At 53.1% G+C, this 27,942-nt stretch overlaps 2 protein-coding genes across 2 annotated transcripts; both read left to right on the top strand.

The window, feature by feature from the left end:
• The first annotated feature begins 1,262 nt into the window (after positions 1-1,262).
• On the top strand, positions 1,263-3,434 carry LOC142049700 (la-related protein 6-like). Its single transcript, XM_075077628.1, has 3 exons — positions 1,263-1,429; positions 1,716-1,926; positions 2,451-3,434. The coding sequence occupies exons 1-3, from the start codon at positions 1,263-1,265 to the stop codon at positions 3,432-3,434; spliced, it is 1,362 nt and encodes a 453-aa protein (XP_074933729.1).
• A 136-nt stretch (positions 3,435-3,570) lies between these two features.
• Positions 3,571-25,990, top strand: LOC142049699 (DNA-binding protein RFX2-like). Its single transcript, XM_075077627.1, is given in 12 exon segments — positions 3,571-3,589; positions 6,236-6,373; positions 6,376-6,398; positions 6,722-6,834; positions 8,904-9,055; positions 9,534-9,631; positions 10,289-10,438; positions 10,824-11,032; positions 11,359-11,512; positions 15,300-15,342; positions 15,497-15,550; positions 25,863-25,990. Coding segments are annotated over 12 exon segments (1,281 nt in total).
• The last annotated feature ends 1,952 nt before the right edge of the window (positions 25,991-27,942 follow it).

The following is a 27,942-nucleotide window of genomic DNA, read 5'->3' as shown; positions in this document are numbered from 1 at the left end:
CCGGTCCCCGGGACTCATCCCAGAAGGACGAGCTTTGAGCTGGAGAGTGCGGCACAGCCCAGGGATTCATCGGCAGCAGCCCTGCATGGCTGGGGCAGGGTGTTTGGGCAGGGGAGACTGCAGTGCTGCAGCCGGGGACCAGGCTGCCCGCATGGGAGGTGCTGACAGTCTGGTGACAGGTGGTTCTGAGAGCTCAGGGTGGACGCGTGGCGAGCCCTTGGCTGGTCCTTGTGGCCACAGCGCACAGAGCAACATCGGCTAAACCCCATGCCTGCACAGATGGGCAGCTCCGGTTCTCGGCCGCCTGGGCAGCCCACCGTACCCTGGCACGTCTGCCCTGCCTGCCCAAGCCCCCGCTGCTCTGACAGCCATGTCCCCATCTCCACGCTGCCCATGGTGGCAGGTCAAGCATCAAGGATGAGCTTCATCCCGCACCTCCTTCCCCATCTCATACTGAAGCTATGGGCCGTCCTGCCCCACAGTGTCACCCCCTCCCAGGGGGCCTGTGCCCTTCCCTGGGCTTCAGCCCATTCTTGGGGCTCTTCTGCTCCCTCTCCTTGGGATGAGGAATAGCGCTGCAGGAAGAAAGACCTTTGCCTGTCACTCTGGCAGCACCAGGAGCCCAAAGAGTGCCCTGGACTCAACCCTCCTTCCACCTCCAGGTCACTCTTACTGCCTCTGCACAAGACACAGAAACTGAGGCACAGATCAAGATGCCTCATGGCAGCAGTTCACCACCCTGCTGGGCACCACCGGGCACCACTGGGTACCGGCACCAGTGCCAGTGGCTCTGCCCCTCCCCTGCCTACCTGGCCTGGCTTAGCAATCATGGCTGCTCCCGGGGCTGAGCTGGGGCTGTTTAACCAGCAGACAGGTTTCACCTGGAGCCTGCTGGGTCTCAGAGGGGGCAGGCCCATAACTGCCTGCTGCAGCTCATTCTGAGTGGCTGCCTTTATAAGCCAGCAGCTTGGGTGCTCTAGGGGCTTTACCTTTCTTCAGTTCACTTTGTCTTTTAGGAGCCTTAGTTTGGAGGAGGGGAGGTTTGGGGCCTGCTGCTTGCAGGTCTCTAGGAGGTAAAGCCAGCTCTTTCTGCCTTTCTCAGCACTGCTAAGCAGGTAAGGGCACAGCAACGAGCTGCCTCTGCTCCCCCAACCCTGGGCTGGGGGCTGCAGCCCAGAGCAGGGCTCTGCCCTGGGGCTGGCTGCAGTTGGGAAGCCTCCTACCACTGTGCTTCTCCTTTGTAATGTCCCAGGTGAAGGACAATGTCATCAGGTAGTTCCGGGGTGGCCTCAGGGCTCGCTTCCCAGCCCAGCTGCAGCACCCCTCAGCTGGAACAAAGGAGTTCCTTCCCGGCGCGGCATCTCCTTCCACCGCAGAGCCGCTCGCTCGCCCTGATCAGAGAGGAGGACTTCTTAAATAGCTTCAATGGGTATGTGTCCGCTGGGATGCGTGCGGGGGCTGAGCCCTGCTCTTGCCTCGTGTTTGTCCCAAGGGGAATGTGTCCATTGTCGGGGATGGATTGGGGTTCACGGTCTGGCATTGGTGCTCCCAGCATCGGGAGGCACACGGGGTGCAGGCTGGCGTTGCTCCCCTGTAGCTGATGGCCCTGGGTCTCTGCGGTGTCTCTGCCATCTGCACTGTTGTAGCTGAGACCAGGCAGTGCTGTGCGTCCCAAAGGCCACCAGCTCACACCCCTGTCTCTGCTGCTCTGCCAGGAGCTTCTCTGATGAAAGCGATGTCTGTGGGGCTGATCTGTTGGACTGCAGCTCCTCCGCCCCCGACCCGCAGCTGGTCCGGAGAATTGTGTCCCAGGTGGAGTTCTACTTTTCTGATGAGAACCTGTCCAAGGATGCTTTCCTTCTGAAACATGTCCAAAACAACAAGATGGGCTTCGTCAGCATCAAACTGCTGACGTCCTTCAAGGAGGTAGGCAGCCCATGGCACCTGCCAGCCGGGGTGGGAAAGGGCCTTTGGGTGGAGGGTGTCTGGGTGTGCTCTGTGTGTCTCTGGTGGGGTGTGTGGGGAGGTCCAGGCTCCCCTCAGGCTGTCTGTGTCCCAGGGAAGTGCTGGTGGTGCAGAGCTGGGCTCTGCTCCCTGCCCTCGATGTGCTGCAGCAGTTCTGCAACCAGGGAGGGTGGCTGGGGAAGCAGTGAACAGTCCTCAGTGCTGGATTTGCCTCTTCTGCCCGTTGTCCCCCCGCGCTGCTTTGGGAGAGACCATCCCTTAACCAAAAAAGCGCAGTGAAGTGCTGCTGGTGTGAGGTACTGGGAAGCAGCAGCTTGTTGCTGCAATCCAGGGGGCACTGGAGACCACCTGCTGCAGACCCGCATCTGCTCATGTGAAAGGGGGATGGTGCCTTGCCGTGACTTCAGCCTGCCTGGTTGATGGATTGAGGGTGGTCCCTGCCTGGGGACACTCATGGGGACGCAGTGGCTCCCTTTCTCCCACAGATGAAATACCTGACGCGTGACTGGCGGCTCACACTCTACGCCCTGCAGTTCTCGGAGCTGCTGGAAGTGAACAAGGAGGGCACCAAAGTGAGGCGGCGGGTCCCCCTTTCCGAGTCCCTGCGGAGCTTCTCCCCCAGCAAACTGCTTCTGGCCTGGGAGCTGCTGCCGATCCAGAATAACTTCATGGAGACCATCGTGAGTATGTTCAGCCCCTTTGGTGCCATTGTATCCATCCGCATCCTGCAGCCGGGCCGCAAGCTGCCCTCGGATGTGCGGAAATACACGTCGCTCTTCCCCGAGCTGCTGAGAAAGCGCTGTGCCCTGGTGGAGTACGATAGGCTGGGGAGCGCCCGCAGGGCCTTTGAGCACCTCGGCTGCCGAAGCCACCAGTGTGGTGAGAGCATCAGGGTGGTCTGGCTCTGCTGGAAGGTCTCCAAGAAGGAACCTCAGAACAGGAGGGAGGTGGCGAAGAAGCTGGGCCACCAGTGGGATTGGAAGGCGCAGGCGGCGGCCACGACCTTCCCCGATGGCATTGGGGGCTCCCTGCTCTACCGCTCTCCGGAGTCAGGCAATGCTCCAGTGTCACCGTCCCTGCTCCTGAACACGGAACCCTCAGCACCCACCTGCCCATGCAGCACCTTCCAGCCCAGGGACTTTAGCAACACCTTTACAAGATCGCTCCTCACCAGGAAAGTCTTCCCCCCACTCGGGATGGGCTTGGGCACCGGTGGCTGCCACGGCTTCCGCTCCAGCACGGAGTGGCCCCACGGCTGCGGCTGGGGGAGCAGGGTGGATACCTGGGCACCCAGGGGCAGCAGGCCTGCTCTGCATGCCACACCTCCTCCCAGAAATTCCCTGGCAGGAAATCGGGTGCCTGAGCCCCTTGGCCTGCGGGGTGGGGTGCTTCGCCTGCCCAATGGCCCTGATGGCACCAAGGGCTTCAGCAGCAGCATGGGGAGAGGAAAGCTTACCCTCCAGCACTGAGGCTCTTTGACCTTTGGGTTTGGGGATTTTTCTTTTTTTCTTTTCCACTTCACTCGAGCACAATAACTCTGTGTGGGCCCTGAGAGCTGCGGGCAGTGGTGGTGCAGCTGGTGCAGGGGACGGTAGTTATCGGTTGATGACGATGCTCGGAGCAGGTCAGCATGTGAGACGAGATGCTGAGCAGCAGCGACCCCAGGAACTGCGCCATGCCATGCTGGTGGCACCGAGAGCGCGCCTGTGCAGGCTCCAGAGGGGCTCCCAGCACCCCAGCGGCGTCACTGAGACTGCTCAAAGGAAGGGGCTTATCCCCTACGACCGCCGGTGCTGGGGGCTGCTCTGACGGGACCTCACCCCGCACCTTCTGCAAGCCCCACCCGCAAAGCTGAGGTGGCTCCCCGAAGTCGTCGTTGGCTGCCCTGGCCCACGTTGTGGCTCTCGGATGGGAAATAGGCAATAAAGAGGGGTGAAACTTCCAGGCACTTTCTGGCTGCTGCAGTGAGTTTTTTCTTTTTAATTATTTCCAACCCCTCTCACCCCCACCCCCCATCCTATTTAGTGTTGCGGCTGCCCACAGTGGAGGCAGAGAAGGGGAGGGGGTTCCCTGGCTGGCCTGCAGCTCCCTCCCTCGCCATTCTGGGGGTGATTTGGGTTATTTTGGGGGGTGAGGGAGGCAAAGCTGGTCTCTGGGGCTGAGTGAGGTGGGCCTGAGGAAGGGTGTGATTGTCTTGATTGGCTTTGAGGGCCTTTGCAATGAGCCCTGTCCCTGCTGGAGGGGACGCTGGTCATGCTCAAGACGGAGGCCTTGCAGGCCTTGTTGGGGCGTGTCTGTGCCCTCCCCAGCCCCCGAGCTGTGTCCCTGTCCCAGGGGCCCCGTGCTGCTTTCTGCGTGGGGCTGTGTCCGTGAGTCCTGCAAGGAGCTGTCTGTCGTGGCTCCCCCACCAAAGGGCTGCTTTGCCCGGGGAAGCCTGTGTCCGTGCTGTCCCCCCTGCCATTGCCTGCCCTGTGGGCACTGAGTCGGCCCTGGCTGTGTCTTGGTGCCCTTTGGGGCTCGCTGGCTGTGATTTGGGGCTCAGCAGGGCTTCTGTACCCCTTGGGTGCCCTTTCCCGGTGGCCCCTGTGCTCCCTCCCCCTCCCACGCGGGCACACAGGCATTTGCACAAACAGCTTTTCATGGAAACAGAAACCAACACAACAGATACCAGCAAACCTACGACATCCCCTCCTGCCCCAACCTACCCCCAAAGTACACCACCCCTACTCAACCACCACCCACTCCCTCCATCTCCTCCACATCCCTGCCACCCCACCAAAACTCCCTTGGCTCCCCAATACCGTCTTGCCACCTCCCAATAACCCCTATGACTAGATGGCCCCTAAAACTCCTTTCCAAGCCAAACTATTCCATGATTCTATGAAACAGCGTTTATCTGCCTGTTCTGTTTGCCAGCGGCTTGATCCAGCCCGCTGCTAGAGAGAATGCCACCGTATGTGGTGCTTTTCACTGCCTCCCTCTGACCAAACTGTCCTAGGACCTCGGCTATGGACTTGTTCTGCCAAATCAGTGTGAAGAACTTGGGGGCTTGTGTTGTGCTTGGGTGGCTTTGGGGTTTTGTTTGGGGTATTGGAATTTTTTTCCTTTGTGCCACAGTGCAAGTTAAATAGTGCTGTGGTTTGTCTTACGTCTGAGCAATTCTGAATATAAAAACACCATGTGCAAAGGAATTTGGAATTGTCTCCTGGAAGCACAGACACTTCTGGTTCTTGCTGGAGTGAAGAAGGAGCAGAAGAACTTATTTCTTCAGCTCCCAAACAGAAAGTAAATGCAAAAGTCAGCTCCCGAGACGGAGAGCCTGCGCTCCGGCACCCGCTCCAGCTCTGCTTCTCAGTTTCTTCTTTTATTGGTGTCACGTTGGGCAAACTTGCCTTTCATTCTGTCTTGAGGAGTGCTTTTCAAAAGGAAGTTCTCATTTTGCCCCTCCACTTGACTAGATGCTAGAAAGAGTCAACCCTCAAATGCTGCCCTAGAATGTTAACCTCCTGTATGACATGAGAAACACAAAACTCTGCATGACTGACTGTGTTGCAAATAACGTCTATGTGTTTGCCTGTGCCTCTGTAAATCCCAAGCCACGCTCTCGTAACATCACACTTGCTAAGTTTATTTGCTGACTCCCACACCCACAGGAAGGCTTTTTCCTTGTACCCTCAGGTCTGTTGGTTCCCTCTAAGTATGGTTTTAATCCATGGGGTTTTGTCCCAGTTGGATGGAAGGCGTGGAGGTCCTGAAGAGCCTTGCTAAGGCAGGCAGCCGGAGGGAGAAGAGCGAGTCTCTGCATTGCAAAGGCTGCAGACGATCCCTACGGACCTTCTCTTAGGAGACAGGCTCTCTGGCTTTGCTGTGTGGATCTACGTGTCTCCGTCCTCTCCAGCAGAGATACCAAACCCTGGCCAGCTCTGGGCCTCCTCTGCAGTACAACTGCTGCTGATACGTCTCTGTCCAATTATATTTTCCATTGTACCCTCCAATTACCACAGAGACATTTTTCAGGCTCCAGAGAAAACGTAATGGGAGGCGCAGTAGATGAGGGCAACGTATTCTTGTTTCTTTCATTACAAAGGGAAAGAAAACCTTTTCCTTTCAACAGTAAATAAAGCAGGCTGCGATTGTTTGCTTTTTGCCCAGCATAGCAGCGTGAATGGGGAAAGCACTAGATTATTGGCCTCATTTCTCCTTTTTCATCCCCAGCTGAAGCAGGAAAGACAGCAGCGCCTTGCACTCACCAGTAGTCCGGCTCATTGAGTCCTGCCTAACTCTCACCATCTTTCCCCACCATTTTTTTTTCCCCTGGATGTAACCCATGTCTTTCCTGAGTTCCCGGCCCCTGATCTAGGTAACAGCCTCTTACAAGAAGGGGTCACCGTGAATGATGTGAGAATCCTGCTCTTTACAGTCGACACTGTGAGGTGATTCTATGGAATTATTTTAATTGCCTTATTAATTGATGTGGGAGATAATTCATGTGCTCATCTCGTATCCTGCTCTTGGGAAAAGCTAGAATATAATAGGGAATGCTTGATTTGCTAGGTATTACAGCTGAAATATTGCGCTTTATCTTATTTTTTCATTGTGGGACCTGTTTTATGTTATGTTGATTATTAAAACAATGCCCTTTCTGTTAGTCTTCTTGTAAATTACAAAATCTAAACGACAGCACATGAAATTTATGCCTACACTGTGTGTCAAGGTGCTAGGAGGGCAGCTAATGAGCTGCGTTCTTTGTTGTTAGGTGACTTGGGATGTTGTAATGACTCTTCAATTTCATTATCTTGAGAAACTGTGGCAAACCTTCTGGAGTCCTAAAACACCATCTAGCGATGGCTCCACCGCCCTGCCATCCAGGTACACTGCTGTGCTTTGATTATTTTTGAATGATCCTTTTTTTGGTGGTAATTTATCTGTTAAAAGTGCCTGAAGCCTTTTCTGCCCCGTTAGGCATTCTGAGTGCTTTGTAGGAGTCGAAAGTATTCACTTCCCTGCAGAGGCGTTACAAGGAGTGTCAGAAGTGTTCAATATTGTACTGACCGCCCAAAGCTCAGACCTCTGAGGAAAGCATCTGCTCCGATTAGGTACCTCTCTGTGCCTTATACCTCCTGTAACAAGTGCTGATCAGAAACGCAGAGAGCGTTTGGACGGATGAGAACGGGATGATGCTTTCGTAAATGGCCAGCAGGAGCCGACAGTAACGGTCCTGTGTCATTAGGTCTCGGTCTCCGTGACGTCTCGGACTCGGAGGCTTTAGTGACACCTCAACTGACTCACTTCTTTGGATGGCTATCCAAATCTTTCAAGTGCCCCATGTTTTGAGGCAGGTAATGGCAGGCGAAGCTGCTCTGATCTTGGTACTCCTGCCTGGCTTGTTGTTCCTGCCTTTTTGTCATCGTTTGCACGTTGGGAATCTGCTGCCGAGAGATGGGGATGGAAACAAGTGCAAACAGAGAAGATTGGAAAGGTGAAGGTTTCTTGTTAAAATGCGTATTAAAAGTCTGAACGGTCCACTTCTACAGATTATATAAGGGCTTCTGATACTGACATTTTCAGAAGCAAAATGGGAACAATTTGAGTAATAAGCAAATACCCCGTAATAATCTGTAGAATATGGCCCTGTTGTCCTCAGTAGATGTTACCCAATGGATGTCTTCCCACAACGAATCACTGTACCTTGGTTTAATTGTTTCAAAATCTTTTACTTACGGGCAGATCTCCAAAGCAAATTTGAACACCACAGAGAGAGCCGTGCTAGGTACTGAGAGGCTCGCTGGATACTGGAGGCAGCATTTCTGCAGGGCTCTGTCTGAACTAGCCTCTCTTGCTAAGGCTGTGCACTCTAATTCCTCTCCATACCACTGCCAATAATCGCGACAGGTAAACAAAGCACTCCCTCCCCCTGATTTGTTTATCTACAAATATAAACCCAAAGTATTATGCAAGTGGCAAACTGAAAGCATGATAAAGTGCAGAATATGGTTCCACTTAAGAGAAAGTTTAGGTACTTGGTGGCCGGTTTCTCTGTGTGAGTGTCCGAGGACTATGCTTGTGGGGTTCATTTACAAAAACCACTCGGGCAGAGGCTGTAAGTGCCGCTTTATACTGTGTCCAAGGCTTGGCTTTAATGGTTTTGATGTAACGCAAGGGGAAAGTCCAGGGCAAATTCCCAGTTCCCACCATAGTGTCTTAGCAGCTCTGCTTTGATGCTCTGGCAGTGCTTAAGGCTTACATTTTCTCTGCTTGCCGTTTCACCAAATAGCTTACGCCTTAATCGTGCAGAACAAGTTTCCGTACCCCTATAAAGTGAAAATAACGCCAGCTTGTTTGACCGCATTCAGTTAAGAGACAATATGCTCTGTTCTCATCAAAACAGAAAATCCTTTTCCTTCTGAAAACTTTCAGCATTTGAAGGTGTTAAACACCTCAAAACCATTTGTAGGATCTGTCAACACCGCCTAATCTGCTCAAAAACCATTCGCCGCACACATTTTGTCCCCGCTGCTACAGGTGTGGAGGTTGAGGGCAGAGGAGAGAGTGTGAAGGTTTTGGAAAGAGCTGGGTCCGTGAGGAAGAACCAGCTAAGCCTTTGCTTGCCGAAACGACTGTAGTGAAGTACAATGCCCAGGTGCACATGAACGTGAGTGTGTGAAAGGCAACTCAAGCTAAAGCTGGAAGGAGCGAAGGCCAAGCACTGGTTGCTAGGGATTTGAGGGAAAGCTGTGGCCAGGGCTCTGACCCCGTGGACAGAGAGGCGCGTGCAGAGTCAGCAAAGACTTGTACAAACGATCAAACGTTTCCCTTTGAAAGAAACATGAATAGATTTTTTTTTCTGTTGAAAACCGGGGTTAGAAATCAAGAGGAAGGGTGAATGCCCTGAAGGCAAACTTGCTGCTAAGGCTGCCTCCCTCCTCATCCTCCCACAGCGACAAAGAACACGAAGGGACCCTCCCAGGAGATCAGCTGATCACTCTGTGCAAATACGAACCCATCCTCAAACGGATGAGAGACTGTGATCACATCCTGTACCAGGCCCTGGTGGAGATTCTCATCCCAGACGTGCTCAGGCCGGAGCCCAGTGAGTATCCTGCGGCGTGGCTGGGAGGACACGGGTGGTCCCAACTCCAGCTCAGCTCCTGCTCCTCGCTGGGCTGAGTCACGGGATGTTGCGTGTGAGAAGCAGCGATCCGTGACTCACTCGGTCTGGCTACCGCTTGCCACAAGGGTTTCCATTGTAAAAGCTGAAGTAGAGGGTTTTGGTTTGAATGCAGGCTAAAATACGATGGCAACAGCAGAAGTTCTCCTGCCGCGTTGCTCTACGTCGATGGTACTTTGTGGCCCCTGGAAATCCCCATGCTTTTTAAAGTTTGGTTGATTGCGTATCACTTCTCCTGACGTTGGCTCGGAGTCAAGGACCCAGCTGGTTTCCCTGGCGCTAAGTTGAGCTCACAGCTACCCAGATCAGCGGCTGTGCTTTCCACAGCAGCTCTCAGCTAGAAAGTGGTGTCCCAAGATGACATGGAGCAGCTTTTCTAACTCTGCAGACTTCTTTGCAGGCACGCTTACACAAGCAATTGGTAATTTTGCCAAGAGTTTGGAAGGGTGGCTGATGAACGCAATGAGTGAACTTCCCCCCGAGCTTGTCCAGGCCAAGGTAAGCAGAGGGAGCACGGGGCAGGTCCGGGGTAGGAACTGAGTGTGTGCGCGTTGCAGTTTTCCGCAGGGACTGGAAATCACTGCTGGGGTTTGGCCACATGTACTCCAGACTAGCACCATATAATGAATATCTATCAACGCAAATCGGCAAGGAGTGGGAGGACAGGCAGGGCAATCCCTTTGTACCAGAGGCTGATGGTGCTCTGTCCGTTGAGCCGTTCCCACATCCCGGGATTGCAGATAAGATTTCTGGAAGAAAATCTCTGCATGGCATGAAGCTGTCCTACTAAAAATTGCAGGACACCCCCTGGACTGAATGGCATTGCAGAGATTGGACCTCAGGCTCCTACTGCCCCTCTCCTGAAGCCATGGATTCTTGCAGCCGCTTCTCACCTTGCCAGTCACTGCTAGAGGCAGAGTGAGGAAACCTCTTAGTTTAAAGAAAAGAAATGCAGAGGCTGGTTTGCGAGACACGATAGGTGGTGCAAAAGTGGTGCTCTGGAGCACTCGGCTATGCTTTGGGCAGCAGCGTGGGTGGGACTGTGCAGGTGATCCCAGCTGATGCGCACCATGTGCTTGAGCTCAGCATTGAGAAGAGTTTGCCTTCCAGCCCCGTGGCCTCCTGCTTGTGGAGCCCTGCGTTGCTGTGTCGCAGGTGGGGGTAGTGAGTGCCTTTGCGCAGACGTTACGGAGCTACGCATCGCTGAACCGCCTGGCTCAGGCCGCCCGTGCGGTGCTGCAGAACACTTCCCAGATAAACCAGATGCTCGGCGATCTCAATCGGGTCGACTTCACCAGCGTGCAGGTAATTTACGGTATCTGCTCCTCGGTCGTGTTGTCTAGAACTGGGAGTCTCTAATGAGGTTGTCTGCTGGTAACCAGCATCTTATTGCCAGTACTAAAAGGCAATTAAATGGACAATTAAACGGTTTGGGTGTTACTTTCCCGGGTAAGTCTGCCATCTCACTGTGAGTAGTGGGGAAGGTACTAAGGAGCTTCTGTAAGAAGCAGTGCTACCAACAAAAATATAGTTCTCATAATAATATTGTGGTCAGGGCAGCTCGGAGGAGACATGGCTCAGAGCTGGTCTGGGGTCCTTGTCTACTAGAAATGCAGCTGAATTCCTAGGTTGGGATGGACCAACCGTGCAGGCTTGGCGTGAGTAACTGTCAGCCCTTCTTCCCGAGCAGGAGCAAGCCTCGTGGGTGTGCCAGTGCGAGGAAGGCATGGTACAGAAGCTGGAGCGGGATTTCAAGCTCACTCTGCAGCACCAGAGTTCTCTGGACCAGTGGGCTAGCTGGCTGGATAATGTTGTTACTCAAGTCCTGAAGCATCACGAGGGCAGTCCCAGCTTCCCCAAAGCAGCCAGACAGGTCTTGCTGAAATGGTCTTTCTATAGGTACATTTTCTTTCTCACTTTGGAGATATTTCTGCATCGGGCTCAGGGCACGTCAATAGCTCCTTGGAAAGCCAAGGCCAAGTTCTTTACTCCCGTGCAACTCTGGTTAACTGTTGCTCTGCCCTGGTACAGAAGGGAGCGTTGTGTCTCCTGTATCCTTTCAGGATGGGGATAGGACTAATTTCTGAAAGTGCTTTGATACTCTTGGGTTCGAGGTAGGAACAGAGCACTGTGTCCCACAGTGCCTTCAGGGTCAAGAATTCACATCAGCCGTGACGCACGTATAAATTTCCACCCAAATATTTTGTTTCCCGGCCGTGTTCCAGCTCCATGGCGATCCGGGACCTGCCCTTGCGCAGTGCTGCCAGCTTTGGTTCCTTCCACCTGATTTTCCTGCTCTGCGATGAATCCGTGGTTTATCTGGTAGAGCACCGTGTTGCCCAGGCAACAGGGGAGAGGCCGACTGCTGGAATGGGAGAGGTGAGAATTGTTAATTCCCTAGAAACAAACCCACACTAAGCAGCTCTTTAAGAGGTTGGAACTCGTGTGTTTCACAAACAGCGCTGTGCCCTGAACGTGTTTTTGTAGCCATCATAGCCGAAGCAGGTACTGAGCTTTCTGCGTGCCTGGCACAAGAATCCAGCTCCTTGAGCCCCTTCCATCCTGGCTTGCTAATAGCTGAGCTGGTGGGTTTGGGGGCAGTTGAGCATCAGCTGGCCTTTGGCGGCCTGGAGGAGGGAGGAAAAGGATCTCCCTACTTCTCTCCATTACCTGTGGGCACCAACCCTGACGGCGGGATTCCTGCCAGGGCAAAGACCCATCAAAAAAACTAAACCAAGCAAAGAAAGGTCCAAAAGGTACTTTCCCTGCAGCTTTCGGTGGTACTGTTCACGGAACTTGCTCAGGCCTCTGCAAGCTCCAGTTACACGCACAGTCAGCCCCTCTCTCTGTCTTTGACTTGAAGAAGAGAAACGGTGGGTTGTTTGTGTTGGAGGGTGTGTGGGGCATGGACTGGAGTTTTCTTTTAACCAATCAGACACTAAATCCAGTGCCTGGCTTGCGCCGAGCGAGGAAAGCAAGCAGCCAACTCAATGTGAGTGATAGAGCAAGCTTCAGCTTTATTTTTAAGTCGCAGTGCTTTTATATGCTCTTGTAAACAAGCTTCACGGGTTGCGACACTTCCTTAACGAACAGTCTATTTCTGCACTTCGTGCCAAAATTCCTTGTTCTTGTTTATCGTTTGCTCTCAAGGCCGAGATATCCCTCGCCTTTCTTCCTCCTCCTGGTGACTTGCAGATTCTCTGTGATTTTCCATCAGCGGGTCTGATGCCGGGTCTGTAGTCAAGCTAATTCCATCGCATGTCCATAGTCCTCCAGCCCGCTTTCTATCTCAAACAACTTACCATGGGACCCACATGTTGATTCAATCCTATAGTTTCCCACATTTCCCCCTTTTTCTTTTGTTCCTTGAGAAAGGAACACGGCATTCATACTTCTTTCCATCATTCGTTGCATACATTGCGATATACAAGGGACACACATTAATATAATGATAAACATTATAAATATCATTAGTCCCATCTGCAAAATACTCTTGATCCAATTGCCAATGCCCCATCCATTAAACAAGCTGTTAAACCAATGCCATGGATCATCCTCCCTAAGTTCTGAGACCCTCCTTCTTAAGCTCTCAAGACTTGCATGTATTGATTCCGAGTGATCTGATAGATTCATGCAACACATCCCTTCAAATTCAGCACACCCATGTCCTTGGGCTAAAAGCAAAAACTCTATGGCTGCGCGGTTTTGCAACGTAGCGTGTCTTACGGAGTCTACATCTAGTAATAAGTCAGATAATGCCTCTGATGTGGCATTTGTTTGCTTAGCTAGCCAACACCCTAGCTTGTTTAATGTCGTGAGGCTTTGAGCAACACCAACTCCAGGAGCCAAGAAGGAAGCAGCTATGATCTTTGTCGGATTCCAAAATGCAGCTGTAGAGTCACAGTTGTCCTCAAACTTATGAGTGCTCCTTTTGCTTCTCATCTTTCTATGATGTAGATCTACCAGGAGGGGGAGGAGGAGGAGCAAGGGGTCTTCGAGGTACAGTAACTGGGATCCCCGAGAAGGGAGGCGAGGGATTGTCTAAGCCAATTCCAATCTTTCCAGCATTGGGGTCACAGTTGTCTAGCCGATCAGAGGCGGCTGTTGCTAATCTTTTTTCAGTTTTACATTTTTTCATAGAGTTAATCACTTCCCACCAAGGTTTCATTAGCTTTTTCGCTGTCTTATCGTCATCTATCACCAAGTCCCACAAGCAATCACCATAAGCTCTCCACTCCTCTACTTCAAAAATCGACTCCGGTTCTTTAAAAAACCCTTTCGCTTTGCCCACTGCAACTAGCCCTGACAAGTCTTTTAACTGACTTACTCCCTGCTTTTCTAAAAAGCGCTTTAATAATTCAAAAGCTACCTCGACCTCCATCGCCCGATGTGAGGATAATCAGCGTCGTTTGTACGGCTCTCGCTCCCGGCTTAGCTTCAACTGCGGAAAGCGGATCCCCTCTTGAATTCCGAGGTTGGGTCCAGGCCGGAGGGTCGGAACGTATCAGGAATGATGCATAAAACGACTCCTCTTTTGCCCCCTGGCTGCCGTCTGCCAGTGCGTCTCCGTCTCTCGCTGCCGTATCAGAAATAGTCCTTTTCAGGTCCCTGTTCGGGCGCCAATTGCGGCGAGCGAGGAAAGCAAGCAGCCAACTCAATGTGAGTGATAGAGCAAGCTTCAGCTTTATTTTTAAGTCGCAGTGCTTTTATATGCTCTTGTAAACAAGCTTCACGGGTTGCGACACTTCCTTAACGAACAGTCTATTTCTGCACTTCGTGCCAAAATTCCTTGTTCTTGTTTATCGTTTGCTCTCAAGGTCGAAATGTCCCTCGCCTTTCTTGTTTATCGTTTGCTCTCAAGGCCGAGATATCCCTCGCCTTTCTTCCTCCTCCTGGTGACTTGCAGATTCTCTGTAATTTTCCATCAGCGGGTCTGATGCCGGGTCTGTAGTCAAGCTAATTCCATCGCATGCCCATAGTCCTCCAGCCCACTTTCTATCTCAAACAACTTATCATGGGACCCACATGTTGATTCAATCCTATAGTTTCCCACACCTGGCTTGCACGCAGGTCCTGTCCTGCCTAGCTGAGGTCACTTCTACTCATTCCCTCTGAAAAATGCCTAGATTTAGAAGGCCCTCATCAACTTGTGATAGCAATATAGCAACTACTGTTAGTTTAAAACTGATCTCATTTGCTCCTTGAAGCTCATACCTGTTTTCTTCCTTCCCTGGAGCTCATGTAGGGGAGCCAGGCAAAACAAATGCCTGTTGCTTCCCCCCCACCCCCTTTAGGCCCATGCTGTTGCCCCAAGTCAGCAGTGCTGCAAGTTCCCACTATTCCCTGCAAAACCTCTGTCTTTATTGATATTCAAGGAACATGAAAGGCAGAGAGTGGCTTCCAGCAAGACCTAGCTGTGGCAGGCTTTCATCCATCAGGTTTTGCCTTCTTTAAACCCGTGCAATATTTCTGTTGTCCAGGACGAGGCTGATTCTTCCCAGCAAAAGAGGATGAATCGTGTCCTTCCATTTCCATCGCTCACTTTTAAACTCCTGCTCTCCTCAGTGCCTTCCGCTGCCCAACTTTGCATGACTTTTCAACACTACTGTTATAGCAATTTAGTGTTTCAGACCTCGTCACAGAGGGAGACAACACGTCTCCAGAACCCAATATATCCCCAGCTCTCTGGTTACACTTGACACGGCGGCCTTGCAAGGCAAAGCACTTCCGTGACGCGAATGCAAAGGCTTTGCACAGAGTTGCACAGGGTGGAGTGATGGTAGAGCCCCAGGAGAGGGGAATAGCTGGCATGCCTGAGCAGCTGCCCGAGAGATGCAGAGGGCTGGAGAAAAGGCACCATCCTTCAGTCTGTGGCAGCACTTGGCCCTGACATGGCAGACAGAAACATTTCTCCCTTCATTCCACAGCTCCATCCTGCCTTGGATTGTTGCGTGTGGTGTTTGCCCAGAGGCTTCAATGCCAGCGGCAGACTTTTCCCCAAAATATGTGGTTGGTTTTGCTTTCTGCTTTTCACCGCCGGCACTGCTGATGCTCGTGCTTCCTCTGGAGCACTTAGGCTGCTTGTTAAAATTGCTTGGAAACAGATGCCAACTTCAGGTCTGGTCTCCATAAGCCTCACTCACCTTGTAATGCCTTTGTCTTTCAGTTTGGTGACCTCACACCTCTGTCTCCAACACCGCTGGACAAAGGTGCCTCCTCTCCCTCAAGGGGAATCCTGCTGGGTCAGGGTTGAATCACTGTGGGAGGGGGAACCTCGTGCTGGCTCCTCCACCCTGCTCTGTTAGGAGAAAGGAGCTCTTCCCCTCCGGTCGCCATTCTCATGCCAAGACCTGTCCTTTACAGAGGACATGAGTGACCTGGGCAGCGAGGTGGACACAGCCCCCCGGAGCACGGGGGGTGCGCTTGTGAAACATTGTGATGGTGGCTCCGGCGGGGCTGAGCTGGTGGAGCTTCTGCCCCAGCAGGGTTTTATTCTCCCTTTCTGTGTCCTGGGGGTCTGGGCTGGTGCGGACTACAGGGCAGAGGTGGGTGGGGGAATCTGTCATCGAGCCAAACTGCAAAAACAAAGCCCTGGGGCAAATCTTTCTGTGAATAAAGGCCGTGTCATAAATAGCTTTTATTATGATTATTTTTATTATTATTTCTAATGATCACAGAATCACAGAATCACAGAATCAGGGGTTGGGAGGGACCTCAGAGGTCATCTAGTCCAACCTTTCTAGGAAGAGCAGAGTCTAAACAAGACGGCCCAGCACCCTGTCCAGACGACTCTTGAAGTGTCCAACGTGGCCGAGTCAACCACTTTCCTGGGGAGATTATTCCAATGGTTGACTCTCCTCAGTGTGAAAAATTTCCCTCTGGTGTCCAATCGGAATCTCCCCAAGAGCAATTTGTGTCCATTGCCCCTTGTCCTCTCCATGGGACTCCGTGTAAAAAGGGAGTCTCCATCTTCTTTGTAACTACCCCTTAAGTACTGGTACATGGGGATGAGATCCCCTCTGAGCCTCCTTTTCTCAAGGCTGAACAAACCCAGTTCTCCCTGCCTATCCTCGTACGGCAGCTTCCCAGTCCTCTGATCATCTTGGTGGCCCTTCTCTGGACCCCTTCCAGCCTGTCCACATCCTTTTTGTATAGAGGGGACCAGAACTGTACACAGGTGTGTACGCAGGTGTGGCCTGACAAGCGCTGAGTAGAGTGGGAAAATGACTTCTTTATCTCTGCTGGCGATGCCCTTTTTGATGCAACCCAGCAGCCTGTTGGCCTTCTTGGCCACAGCAGCCACTGTTGGCTCATGTTGAGCTTTCTGTCCACCAGGACCCCCAGGTCCCTTTCCACAGAGCTGCTCTCCAGCCAGGTGGGTGCCAGTCTGTGCTGCACTCCCGGATTATGTCTTCCCAGGTGCATGACCTTACACTTCTCCTTGTTGAACTTTGTAAGCTTCTTGCTGGCCCACTCCTCCCACCTATCCAGATCTCCCTGCAGAGCAGCTCTCCCTTCTGGCATGTCTGCTTCCCCACTCAACTTGGTGTCATCAGCAAACTCCATCAGGCTACTCTTGATGCCAGTATCCAGATCACTTATAAAGATGTTGAATAACACTGGGCCCAACATCGATCCCTGGGGGACTCCACTAGTGACAGGTTGCCAGTTTGAGAAAGAGCTATTTACCACCACCCTTTGGGTGCGGCCTGTCAGCCAGTTCCCCACCCACTGCACAGACCGCTTCTCTAGCCCATAACACATCCATTTCTCCAGGAGGAGACTATGGGGGACCGTATCAAAGGCCTTGGAGAAGTCCAGGTAGACAATGTCCACCGCCCGCCCCATGTCCACCAGGCAAGTCACTTTGTCATAGAAGGCCACCAGGTTAGTCAAGCACGATCTGCCTTTAGTGAAGCCATGTTGGCTTTTCCCAATCACGTGCTTCAATTGACTTGTGATGGCCCCCAGGAGGATTCGTTCCATAACTTTCCCAGGGACTGAAGTAAGGCGGATGGGCCTACAGTTACCCGGATCCTCCCTCAAGCCCTTCTTGTAGACAGGGGTAACATTTGCCTTCCTCCAGTCCTCAGGGACGTCCACCGTTCTCCCTGACTTCTTCAAAGCTTATGGAGAGCGGCTTTACGATGATGTCAGCAAGCTCTCTCAACACCCTCGGGTGGATGTCGTCAGGGCCCATTGGTTTGTGGGGGTCAAGCTCCTCTAGTAGTTCATATACTAACTCTTCCTTCACCGACGGTGGGTCGGTGTTTGGTTCAATTGGCAATTTTGTTCCCAAAGCCTGGGACCCTGCAGTGCTGGTAAAGACCGAGGTGAAGAAGGTGTTGAGGACCTCTGCCTTTTCTGCATCATTGGTGATTGATTCTCCTTTTCCGTTTAACAATGGGCCTATGTTTTCCTTCTTTTTCTGCTTGTGGTTGACACGTCTGAAGAACCCTTTCTTGTTATTTTTTATGTCTACAGCCAGTTTCAATTCAAACTGGGCTTTTGCTTTTCTGACTGCGTCTCTGCACTCTCTGGCTATGCCCTTGTAGTTCTCTGTGGACAATCCTCCGCTTCTCCATTTCTGGTGTGCTTCCCTTCTGGATTTGAGTAGACCCAGGAGGTCATGGTTGAGCCATGGGGGCCTCTTGCTCTGCCTACTTCCTCTTCCTTTGTAGAGGATAAACTGGTTTTGTGCTTCCAATAGGGAGTTCTTGAAGAATTCCCAGCTCTCACTACCTCCTTTGTATTCCATGGAAGCCTCCCATCGAATCCCTCCGAGTTGAGCCCTGAGCGCACTGAAGTTTGCTCTTCTAAAACCTAGAACCCTTGTCTTAGAGGTGACCTTCAGCACACTCAGCAGGATCCCAAACTCCACAATATTGTGGTCGCTGCATCCAAGGCTGTCACTAACCAAGATATTACAAAGCAGGCTTTCCCGGTTTGTGAATAGCAAGTCCGGCAGCGCCTCCTTCCTGGTTGGCACGTCTATCATTTGTATCAGGAAAGAGTCCTCTATACACTCCAGGAACTTGGTAGATGGCATGCAAGCTGCCGTATTGTTCTTCCAGGAGATGTCTGGGTAGTTGAAGTCACCCATCAGGACCAGGCTCTGTTGGCCAGAAGCTTGCTTTAGTGCCCCAAGTATCACTTTGTCGGCTTCGTCACCATGGTTAGGAGGTCGATAGCAGAAGCCCACTGTGAGGTCCTGCTTGGATATGACCCCTTTGGCTTTAACCCAGAGGCATTCGATAGAGCAGCCACTATCACCATAGTTGGCTTCGATACATTCCAGGTGTTCCTTGATGTAGAGTTGTCGTGGTTCAGCCTCAGCTGGCAACTGAGCACCACCCAGCCGCTTGCTCACTGCCCCCCACCCCTGTGGCATGGGGAAGAGAATTGGACAAGCAAAAGCACTTGTGGGTTGAGATAAGCACAGTTTAAGGATTACAATAAAATAATAATAATTATAATGATTATGATAGTAATGACAATAATGTTAAGATAATAAAATGGAAAAGGAAAGGAAAGGGAAAATAAAGGGAAAAAAACCACAGAAACACGAACGATACAACCGCTCACCACCCGCCGACCGACGCTGCCCGTCCCCGAGCCGCGATTGCTTCCTCCCTCCCCCAGCCAGCCCCTCCCAGTTAACATACTGGGCATGACGTTACAGGATATGGAATATCCCTTTGGTCAGTTTGAATCCGCTCTCTTAGCTGTGCCCCCTCCCCTCCCGGCTTCTTGTGCACCCAGCAGAGCATGGGAGGCTAGAAAAGTCCTTGAATAGTACAAGCGCTACCCAGCAACAGCCCAAAACATCTGCGTGTTGTCTCAACATTTTTTTTCCATGCTAAGTCCAAAGCACAGCACTATACCAGCTGGAGTGAAAAAAATTAACTCTACCCCACCTAAAACCATGACAAGAGTGCAACTCCTCCACCTAGTCTACCTTGCCTATCTTTACAAAAGAGCTTGTAACCGTCCATTGTGATGCCCCAGTCGTCTGAGGTGTCCCACCATGTTTCATTTACTCCTACGATGTCGTACCCTTCTGAGTGGGCACGGAGCTCCAGTTCCTCCTGTTGTTACCTAGACTGCGTGCATCCGTGTACATTCACTTGAGGTGTTGTAGGGGAATAGACAGGGATCGGCGACCGGAAGATCACGGGATGTGACGGAAAGATAGACTCCTCCCCATAGGAGTGGCAGGAACAGGAAGCGCAAGAGCTATATAAGCGTGTGACGCAGCTAAATAAACGGACATTTTGTATCCATCATATTGATGTCTGTGCATCACTGTCCCCAGGGTGGGTAGAGCCCTGTGTCCCGGAGATATGCGGCCCAAGATAAGTTCTTCCACAGAAGCGTACATCTACAAGTGGTGACCCCGACGCGATCGGCGGGGCGGCATGGCAAGTTCGCTGGGGGGAAATGACAACTTGAGGCACGCAGGGGTGGGACAGGTAGCCGCAGGATGGCGGGCACGTAATAGGTACAGTCGTAAAGGTACTGAAGGGATTGGGGAAGGAATATGGTACTTCGATATCGAAGGCGCCTACCTCAAAGGCCATCCAATGGATGATTACGCAGGGGCTCATACGAAGTCCCACAGACATATTTAATAAAGATAATTGTGCGAGAATTGAAGAGGAGTTAGCCGAAAGGGCTATGATGGGAAAACCCCAGTACATACAGCTCTGGGGAAAGATACACCGATTACTCTTGAAAGCTCGGGATGATCAGGAGACGTGGCGGCAGGCGCGGCGGTGCCTGCACGGTGCTACAGGCGACAGTAGCCCGGAAATAGACCCAGGAGGGGCAGTGGGGACGCAGACAGGGGCAAGCATCGCGGGGGATGGGGAAGAAGGGGAGAGTTTGGATGGAGTAGCCTGGCCAGCGACTCAGTCTGAGGCTCCCAAAGAGGTGGATCGGGAAGCGGCGGTGTTCCCTGTTGAGCCAGCAGGACCCTTGGAATGCCTCCCCCCCGCATACCCCTGGTACGATTTGGCACAGGCGCGGGGAGGGTGACGTGGCAGCGGACGCAGCGGGAGTGACGGAGCGGAAGGAGAAAGATGATCATCAGCGGCAGCAGCGCCGGCAGCGGCACCGCCCTCTGCCCAACCCTCGAGACTGGCTCCCGGGGCAACCCTTGAGATGGGAGTCGGACGAGGAGGGGGATTGGGGTGCCTGGAGGGGAGGACAGGGGGGGTATAGAACAACCTCGAGTAGCAGCGAATCAGAAATTGGGGGAGAAACCGATGCCCACATGTGGGAAGAGGGGGCAGCTTGCCTGCAGCGCGCAAAAAAGAGGCATAAGGCAGCAGGGACTCGGAGGACCAGTCAGAGTGAGGGAGGGGAGGGACCGCCAAAAGGGGAGGTCTGGAGTGCTGCAGCTCCGGAGGGGTCCGCGGAGGACGTGCTGCGGCAGCTGCAGCAGGCTATGCGCGCACTAGGGGAAGTAACTCGGCGGCAGACAGGACTCTTAATGAAGGGGGCACCCCAGCGACAGTCAGTCGAGTTACCTAACTGGCGGCTGATAGCCAGAGATTGTAGCCTTGATGGAGTAAGGATAGAGATGCCCGGGATCTTCCCTGTCCGACTAGCTCCAGGAGGAGGGGTGGAGTGGATGCTGATAGATGCCAAGCTAGTGCGAAGTTTATGGCGAGAAATTAGAGAAAAGGGGTGAAAGACGAAGGAGTAGGATTGCTGCTGGACGCTGCGCATGCAGCGCCGTTGACCCCCTCTGATGCTAAGCAGTTGGCAAAAGCAATATTGGCTCCCACAATGTACATACTTTGGAAGGAGGCAATGCACAGTGCCTGCCATGCCCTCGTACAGCAAGTGGCGGCAGTTCCGGGCCACCCGCTGAGAAGGACCACCCTTGACCGGCTCACTGGCAGAAGTCAAGGACTGGAAACCCCGCAGTTGCAAGCAGCAGAATTAAGGGGCAGGGAGCTGCAAGCGGTAACGGAGAGTTCCCGCAGAGCGTATAGCGAAGTGGGCAGGTATGAGAAAAAAGCAGAACCTTGGCAAAAGATACAGCAAGGACTAGCAGAGCCATTTACAACGTTTTGTGACAGGTTGCAGAAGGCTATTATAGAATCAGAATTGCCACCAGCAGCCAAGGAGGCAGTCGTTATGGATTGCCTCCGAAGTCAAGCAAATCCGCAAACACAAGATGTCCTCCGCACCCTGGCGGTGGGGACATCATTGGGTCAAACCATCAGGCATGTCTTATGCCAGGAGGCGTTGAATCAGCATGGCGGTGCGGGAGCGCACATCTGCCAGAACCCTGACTGTGGAAGCGAAGAAAGGGTGCTGGTGCAAGCGGCCGGGGTGGGGCCCAGATGTCACTTGTGTGGACGGCAAGGGCACTTTAAAGCTGGGTGCCCGCTAGCGGAAAGGGGAGGACATAATGGAGGAGGAGCGCGCCCAGTAGGGAGGTGCTAGGTGTGTGGGAAGCCAGGACACCTGGCAAGAGATTGTCCAACCACAAAGCCGGGAAACGGCCAAAGGAGGGCGAAGCGAGGGGGATTCACGCCTCCTGTGAGTCAAATGGCCCCCATCATGGTGCCAGTGCCAGGAGCTTGGCCCACCATAGCGGGACAAGGGGGAGTGACCCTTCAGGCAGGGGAGCAGAACCACCAAGATTTGCAGGTTACAGCCTCCGCGTGGCCTTGGTCATAGTCTGTGACGAGAGACCCATGGCAGCAGTGATGATTACCCCGCAAGAGCCGAGTTGCCTGGCACGGATATGCCCGGGAATGTTAGTGGATACCGGGGCAGATGTCACAGTGATGCCACTCGAACGGTGGCCACCAACTTGTCCCCTTGCCATGGGAAAGCGTATAATAGGGGTAGGAGGAGAACAACAAACGAGGACTAGTACTTGCCCTGTGAAACTCGAAGTCATGGACGAGGAGGCAGGGAAGCTCCTCACGGCCGTAGTGACCATACTAGGAGCAGATGGGGTAGCAAGCCCCTTGTTAGGGCGAGACGCCCTTGCCCAGATGGGGATCGGGTTGAAAAATTTAGCATAAGGGCCACTGCCTCAGAGGGGCTTTGTCAGCACAAGTTAGTGTGGAAAACCGAACAGCCCGTCTGGGTGGAGCAGTGGCCCCTGACAACAGAGAAAATAGAGGCTGTAAGAGCTATAGTAAAATGAGAGCACGAAGCAGGGCACCTAGAGCCCTCGATGAGCCCGTGGAACACCCCTATATTTGCTGTAAAAAAGAAAGATAAAAACCAATGGAGGATGCTGCATGACCTTAGAGCAGTAAATCAGCAAATGGAGGACATGGGGCCTCTCCAACCTGGCCTACCAGATTTGAGTGCTGTCCCAAAAGGATGGCGAGTCATTGTTTTAGATATCAAAGACTGCTTCTTCAGCATTCCGCTACATCCAGATGATAGAAAGAGATTTGCCTTTACTCTGCCTGCGGTGAACCGCGCAGAACCAGGTAGTAGATGGCAGTGGACAGTACTTCCGCAGGGGATGAAAAATTCTCCAGCGATCTGCCAGAGGTATGTGGCTTCTGCATTGCAGCAAGCAAGGCAACAGTATCAGGAGAGAATCTACATGATCCACTACATGGATGACGTCCTCATAGCTGCGCCCACCGAGGCGTTGTGTGAACAAGTCTTTTCAGACACCCAAAGGGGCCTTGAGAGACAGGGCCTCAAGGCAGCTGAGGCAAAGGTACAGCGAGGACCAGTGTGTGGATTTCTGGGTGCTAGAATACAAGGGGATTGCATACAAGCTCAGCCTATTAAACTTACACCTAGGGTTAAAAATTTACACGATGTACAGAAGCTGGTAGGAGCACTGCAGTGGTTGCGGACATTCGTGCGCGTCACCGGTGAGGAGATGCAACCTTTCTATGCGTTGCTGAAAGGGACCGACCCATGGGAGCCCAGGAGTTTAGACACTGAGGCAGTCCAGCAGTTGCAGATGATAGAACGTCGAATGCAAAAGGAAGGAGTATGGCGGTGGGACCCCCAGGAGGAATTAATCACAGGTTGGATTCTGACCGCCGGTGGAGGATTAGGATTGCTATATCAAATACGGGCAGGGGAAGAAAAACCACTGCGATGGATATATCAGAAGGTTCCCAAGGATGCATTCTCCACAAAAGTCAAGGTAGCTGGGGGAATGATTTGGCGTCTGCGACGGGAAAGCAAGGGAATCTTTGGGAAGGAGCCAGATAAGCTCACAGTGCCGTGGAATGGGGACAAATGGCAGAAGGTGGTAGAGAGTGAAGAGGATATACAATTGGCAGTATACTCATACCCAGGGAAAATCGTCACAGGCACGGTACAGAGGTGGGCCGACACAGCCAAAGTGGTGGATTTAAGTGTGGATAGTAGAGTTTTGGATACCCCTCACCCAGGACCAACATATTTCACAGACGCTTCCTCGAAGACGAACAGAGCGGCGGTAGTGTGGAAAGAAGGGAATAGTGGATGCGCCAGACGTATGAGGAGCGGGGTAAAAGTGTGCAGTGGCTGGAGGTGAAAGCGCTAGGGATGGCCCTGCGAAAGGATATAGATCGGCATATAAATGTGTGCATGGACTCCTTATACGTGTATAAATTAGTCATGTCCATGAAACGAGAGGGTGTACCACACACGGAAATTGCCTTGATGCTAGAGGTTGCTTTATCGCAGCGAGGAGCAACTGTGACAGTAATTCACATTCGCAGTCATCAGACGGGGCCTGGACCACTGATTGAGGGGAATCGCATGGCTGATGAGGCAGCCGCGGGAGTCTGGACATTGACGGAGGCAAAGAAACTGCATGACCAACTGCACCTGGGTGCTAAAGCCTTGGCAAAGGAGTGTGGCATCTCAATAAGAGCAGCAAGAGAAGTAGTAGCCATCTGTCCTTACTGTCAGCACTCGCCATTGTGGGAGGCAGGAGTCAACCCTCGAGGACTGGAAGCAAATGCTATCTGGCAGACTGACTTTACTGAATGTCCACAGTTGGCCCCCGGACGGCACCTGGCAATTACAATTGATACATATAGTGGAGTCATCATGGCTACTCGACATCGGAAGCAGACCGCAACGCAGTTGGCTGCGCATTGGACCACGGTAATGGCGTGGCTTGGAAAGCCCACCGAGATAAAAACAGATAATGGACCATGCTTTCGGGCTCGAAGTACCCAAGAATGGTGTAAAGCTTGGAATATTGTATTAAAACACAGCATTGCTTACAATAGCACAGGGCAGGCAATAGTAGAACGCGCTCATCACACCTTGAAAGCAAAAATAATACAGCTTGGGGAGGGGTATAAGGGAGCTATACCCGTAGCAGCTCAGCAAACTATTTTAATGCGTGCATTATATTCGCTTAATCATTTTATACGCGGGCAGGAGCAAGTTACAGCAGTGGAGAAGCACTTTGGCAAAGCTCAAGCAGGCGAGCGCTATCCGCAGGTACGAGTAAGGTTCCCGGGCAGTGAGCAATGGGAGAGAGGATGGAAACTGAGATGCCTGGGGAGGGGCTACGCTGCGGTTGAGAATGAAGGGTGCATAGAGTGGGTGCCTGCAAAGTGTGTGAAAGCAGAACTGTGCAAGGATGTACAATGAATAATCCCTCTCTGAGTTGTCTCTTTGCAGGGTCTGCTGACATGGATCCTCATGCTAGCCGTACCATTGGGAAAAGAAATGAGCTCCTTGACGAGATCGCAAGCACTATTGCAAAGAGAGCGACACTGGGAAAGGGCGGCAAAAGAGAGATATGAACTGGGATTGGATAGTAATAATTGGGGGGATCTTGTTGTGTGTAGTAACCATGGTTACTTGTGGGCTGTCATTGTTATGCTGTGTTATAAGACAAATCAGAGAGCGCCTGCGAGAGTTACATGAATATAGATAGACCTGCCCACAATATGTATCCGCTTACGCAAGTAGATTTGTAGAATTTTTCATAGCATGGGTAGGGGGCGATGTAGGGGAATAGACAGGGATCGGCGACCGGAAGATCACGGGATGTGACGGAAAGATAGACTCCTCCCCATAGGAGTGGCAGGAACAGGAAGCGCAAGAGCTATATAAGCGTGTGACGCAGCCAAATAAACGGACATTTTGTACCCATCATATTGATGTCTGTGCATCACTGTCCCCAGGGTGGGTAGAGCCCTGTGTCCCGGAGATATGTGGCCCAAGACAAGTTCTCCCGTAGAAGCGTACAGCTACAAGGTGTTTCCTCTCTTGTCTCACCTCTTGGGAGACAGCTAAGGAGCCTTTGTCACCACACTGCTTGGCCTGACTTACTCTCCCGTTGGAGGTGACGTTGTGAGCGTGATGAAGTGTTTGATGTGAGCTTTTCCAGGGGTCCCATGTACATTTTCATAGCAGAGCATATTCTATCCAAATATATTATTTGCTCGTTCGGAATGGTACTAAGGTAGCTGTGGCACTTGGAAAAATATTGCTAGTGGAAAGGGAAAAGAAGGTGTGTGTAGTGGCACATCTTTCCCTCTTACTGTCCCGTGCTGTTGTCTGTCGGGGTGATGTTTGTCTGTAAATGTCTCATATCGAAGCAGCAGGAGACAAGTGAGAAAGCTGGATATATTTGTAAATAACGACTAGGAATACGCCCTGGGTCAGAGTCTGCACTTCAGATCCTGCCAATGAGATCAGATGGTCTAAAAAAGCAACGGAGCAATCAAGCCCTAAACTCCCCTGCTCCCACTGAGCGTGATCTTAACTTCAGCTGGCGCATTGGCTCTTCCTTGCAGCCGCTACCGACCAAACCCGGCCACCTTCTGCTTACCACGGACGGGCAAACGAGATGCTCTGGAGCTCTGCAGCACCGTGCAAGGAGCTTGGATAACCACCTAAACCCGACATGCACAAAATTCCCAGCTTTAGCTGGGAAGAGCAATAAACACGTATCAAATGCTCAGGCCTGTACAAGAATTGTTGTGGTCCCATTTCTTCTTCAGTCACTGAAAGGAGGTGTCAGGCAGATGCTGCAGCCTTACAGTGTCCGGGGGAGGTGCAGGATCTGCCCACTGCAGTCCAGTTAAAGCACTTTTGGCCAGGGATCCGGTGTCTGCAGGGAGGCAGAGTCACCACAGCAGAGCGGCCGGTTTGCAGGGGTAATATGCCCGTTACACCAAAGTTCACGGAGGGGAGAAGCGTCTGAAAGGTCAGGCTGCTGCTCTGCACGGGGCCACAAGAAGCATTTTCTAATTATGCTTCCAGACTAGGTGTGGAGGATGGGAGCAGCGAGACAGGGGTGTGCCGGCTGACAGGTCATTCCTGCTCTCACCCCATGGGAAGGGGAAGCTTTACCGTCAGCCTCTCCCTCTGTGTCCTTGCTCGCTTCACTCCCCCTCTGGATTATCCCGTCTTGCGGGGACGGCTGGACCAGCCTGAACCTTCCTTCGGATACCAGCTCTCAGGGCGGGAACGAGGGCCTTATTTCCCCCTGGGGAGCAGAGCAGCCCCTCCTGACCCCGAGCGTACCCGGCTGCAGGTGGAAAGCGAAGCGCAGCTCAGAATGCTGCCGTTAGAAGGCGCCCACGGCCCCGTTCGGCTCGCTGCTGGCTCCATCGCCCCTCCCCGGGGGGCAAATCCCTGCAGAGACTCTGGCGCGAGCGTTGCTGCGGGGCTGGGCTGGCAGGCCGGGGAGCTGCCGGGCTCGGCAATGGGACCCCAGCGAAGGGCGGGGGAAGCGGGGCTGCCTGCGCGGCCCCTTGCTGCCTGCCAGGGACAGGCCGTGCCCGCGCGTGGGCAAAGGCTGGTTGGCAGCAGCAGGTACTTCCAGTCTAGAGGCAACGTAGATGGGGGGGGGTGGAGTTCGGCCCTGTAGTGTCCTGCCACCCTTTGCAAGTTCAGGTGAGGTGTGCCCTCGTTGTCCCCTGCCACCAAGTGCCACCACCCTTCAGGGACCGTGGCTGTTGCCAGCTCCCCTGCCAGGCAGGCCACCTCTCACCCCAGGACATTCTCCTCCACCCACCATCTCACCGACACACGCTTCCCAACCAGCAGAGAGTGGCAGGAGGTGGTACGGGGGTGACAGCAAGTGCACCGCCCCCAGGGAAAACGGGGGGCTTGTGACACCCCAGAAGAGGTTCGGCATTGCCGGTCCCCGGGACTCATCCCAGAAGGACGAGCTTTGAGCTGGAGAGTGCGGCACAGCCCGGGGGTTCATCGGCAGCAGCCCTGCATGGCTGGGGCAGGGTGTTTGGGCAGGGGAGACTGCAGTGCTGCAGCCGGGGACCAGGCTGCCCGCATGGGAGGTGCTGCCAGTCTGGTGACAGGTGGTTCTGAGAGCTCAGGGTGGACGCGTGGCGAGCCCTTGGCTGGTCCTTGTGGCCACAGCGCACAGAGCAACATCGGCTAAAGCCCATGCCTGCACAGATGGGCAGCTCCCGTTCTCGGCCGCCTGGGCAGCCCACCATGCCCTGGCATCGCCCCCGGCCTGGCACGGCCGCCCTGCCTGCCCAAGCCCCCGCTGCTCTGACAGCCATGTCCCCATCTCCACGCTGCCCATGGTGGCAGGTCAAGCATCAAGGATGAGCTTCATCCCGGACCTCCTTCCCCATCTCATACTGAAGCTATGGGCCGTCCTGCCCCACAGTGTCACCCCCTCCCAGGGGGCCTGTGCCCTTCCCTGGGCTTCAGCCCATTCTTGGGGCTCTTCTGCTCCCTCTCCTTGGGATGAGGAATAGCGCTGCAGGAAGAAAGACCTTTGCCTGTCACTCTGGCAGCACCAGGAGCCCAAAGAGTGCCCTGGACTCAACCCTCCTTCCACCTCCAGGTCACTCTTACTGCCTCTGCACAAG

Source organism: Phalacrocorax aristotelis, chromosome W (assembly GCF_949628215.1).
Source record: "Phalacrocorax aristotelis chromosome W, bGulAri2.1, whole genome shotgun sequence".
In the NCBI taxonomy this organism is placed as follows: domain Eukaryota; kingdom Metazoa; phylum Chordata; class Aves; order Suliformes; family Phalacrocoracidae; genus Phalacrocorax; species Phalacrocorax aristotelis.
This window is presented reverse-complemented; position numbering and strand designations above follow the sequence as displayed.

Excerpts from the sequence above, each read along its gene's own strand:
- LOC142049700 (XM_075077628.1), top strand. The coding sequence starts at position 1,263 with ATGTCATCAGGTAGTTCCGGGGTGGCCTCAGGGCTCGCTTCCCAGCCC. Across the intron at positions 1,430-1,715 it reads TTCTTAAATAGCTTCAATGG|GAGCTTCTCTGATGAAAGCG; the intron begins GTATGTGTCCGC and ends CTGCTCTGCCAG. Across the intron at positions 1,927-2,450 it reads TGCTGACGTCCTTCAAGGAG|ATGAAATACCTGACGCGTGA; the intron begins GTAGGCAGCCCA and ends TTTCTCCCACAG.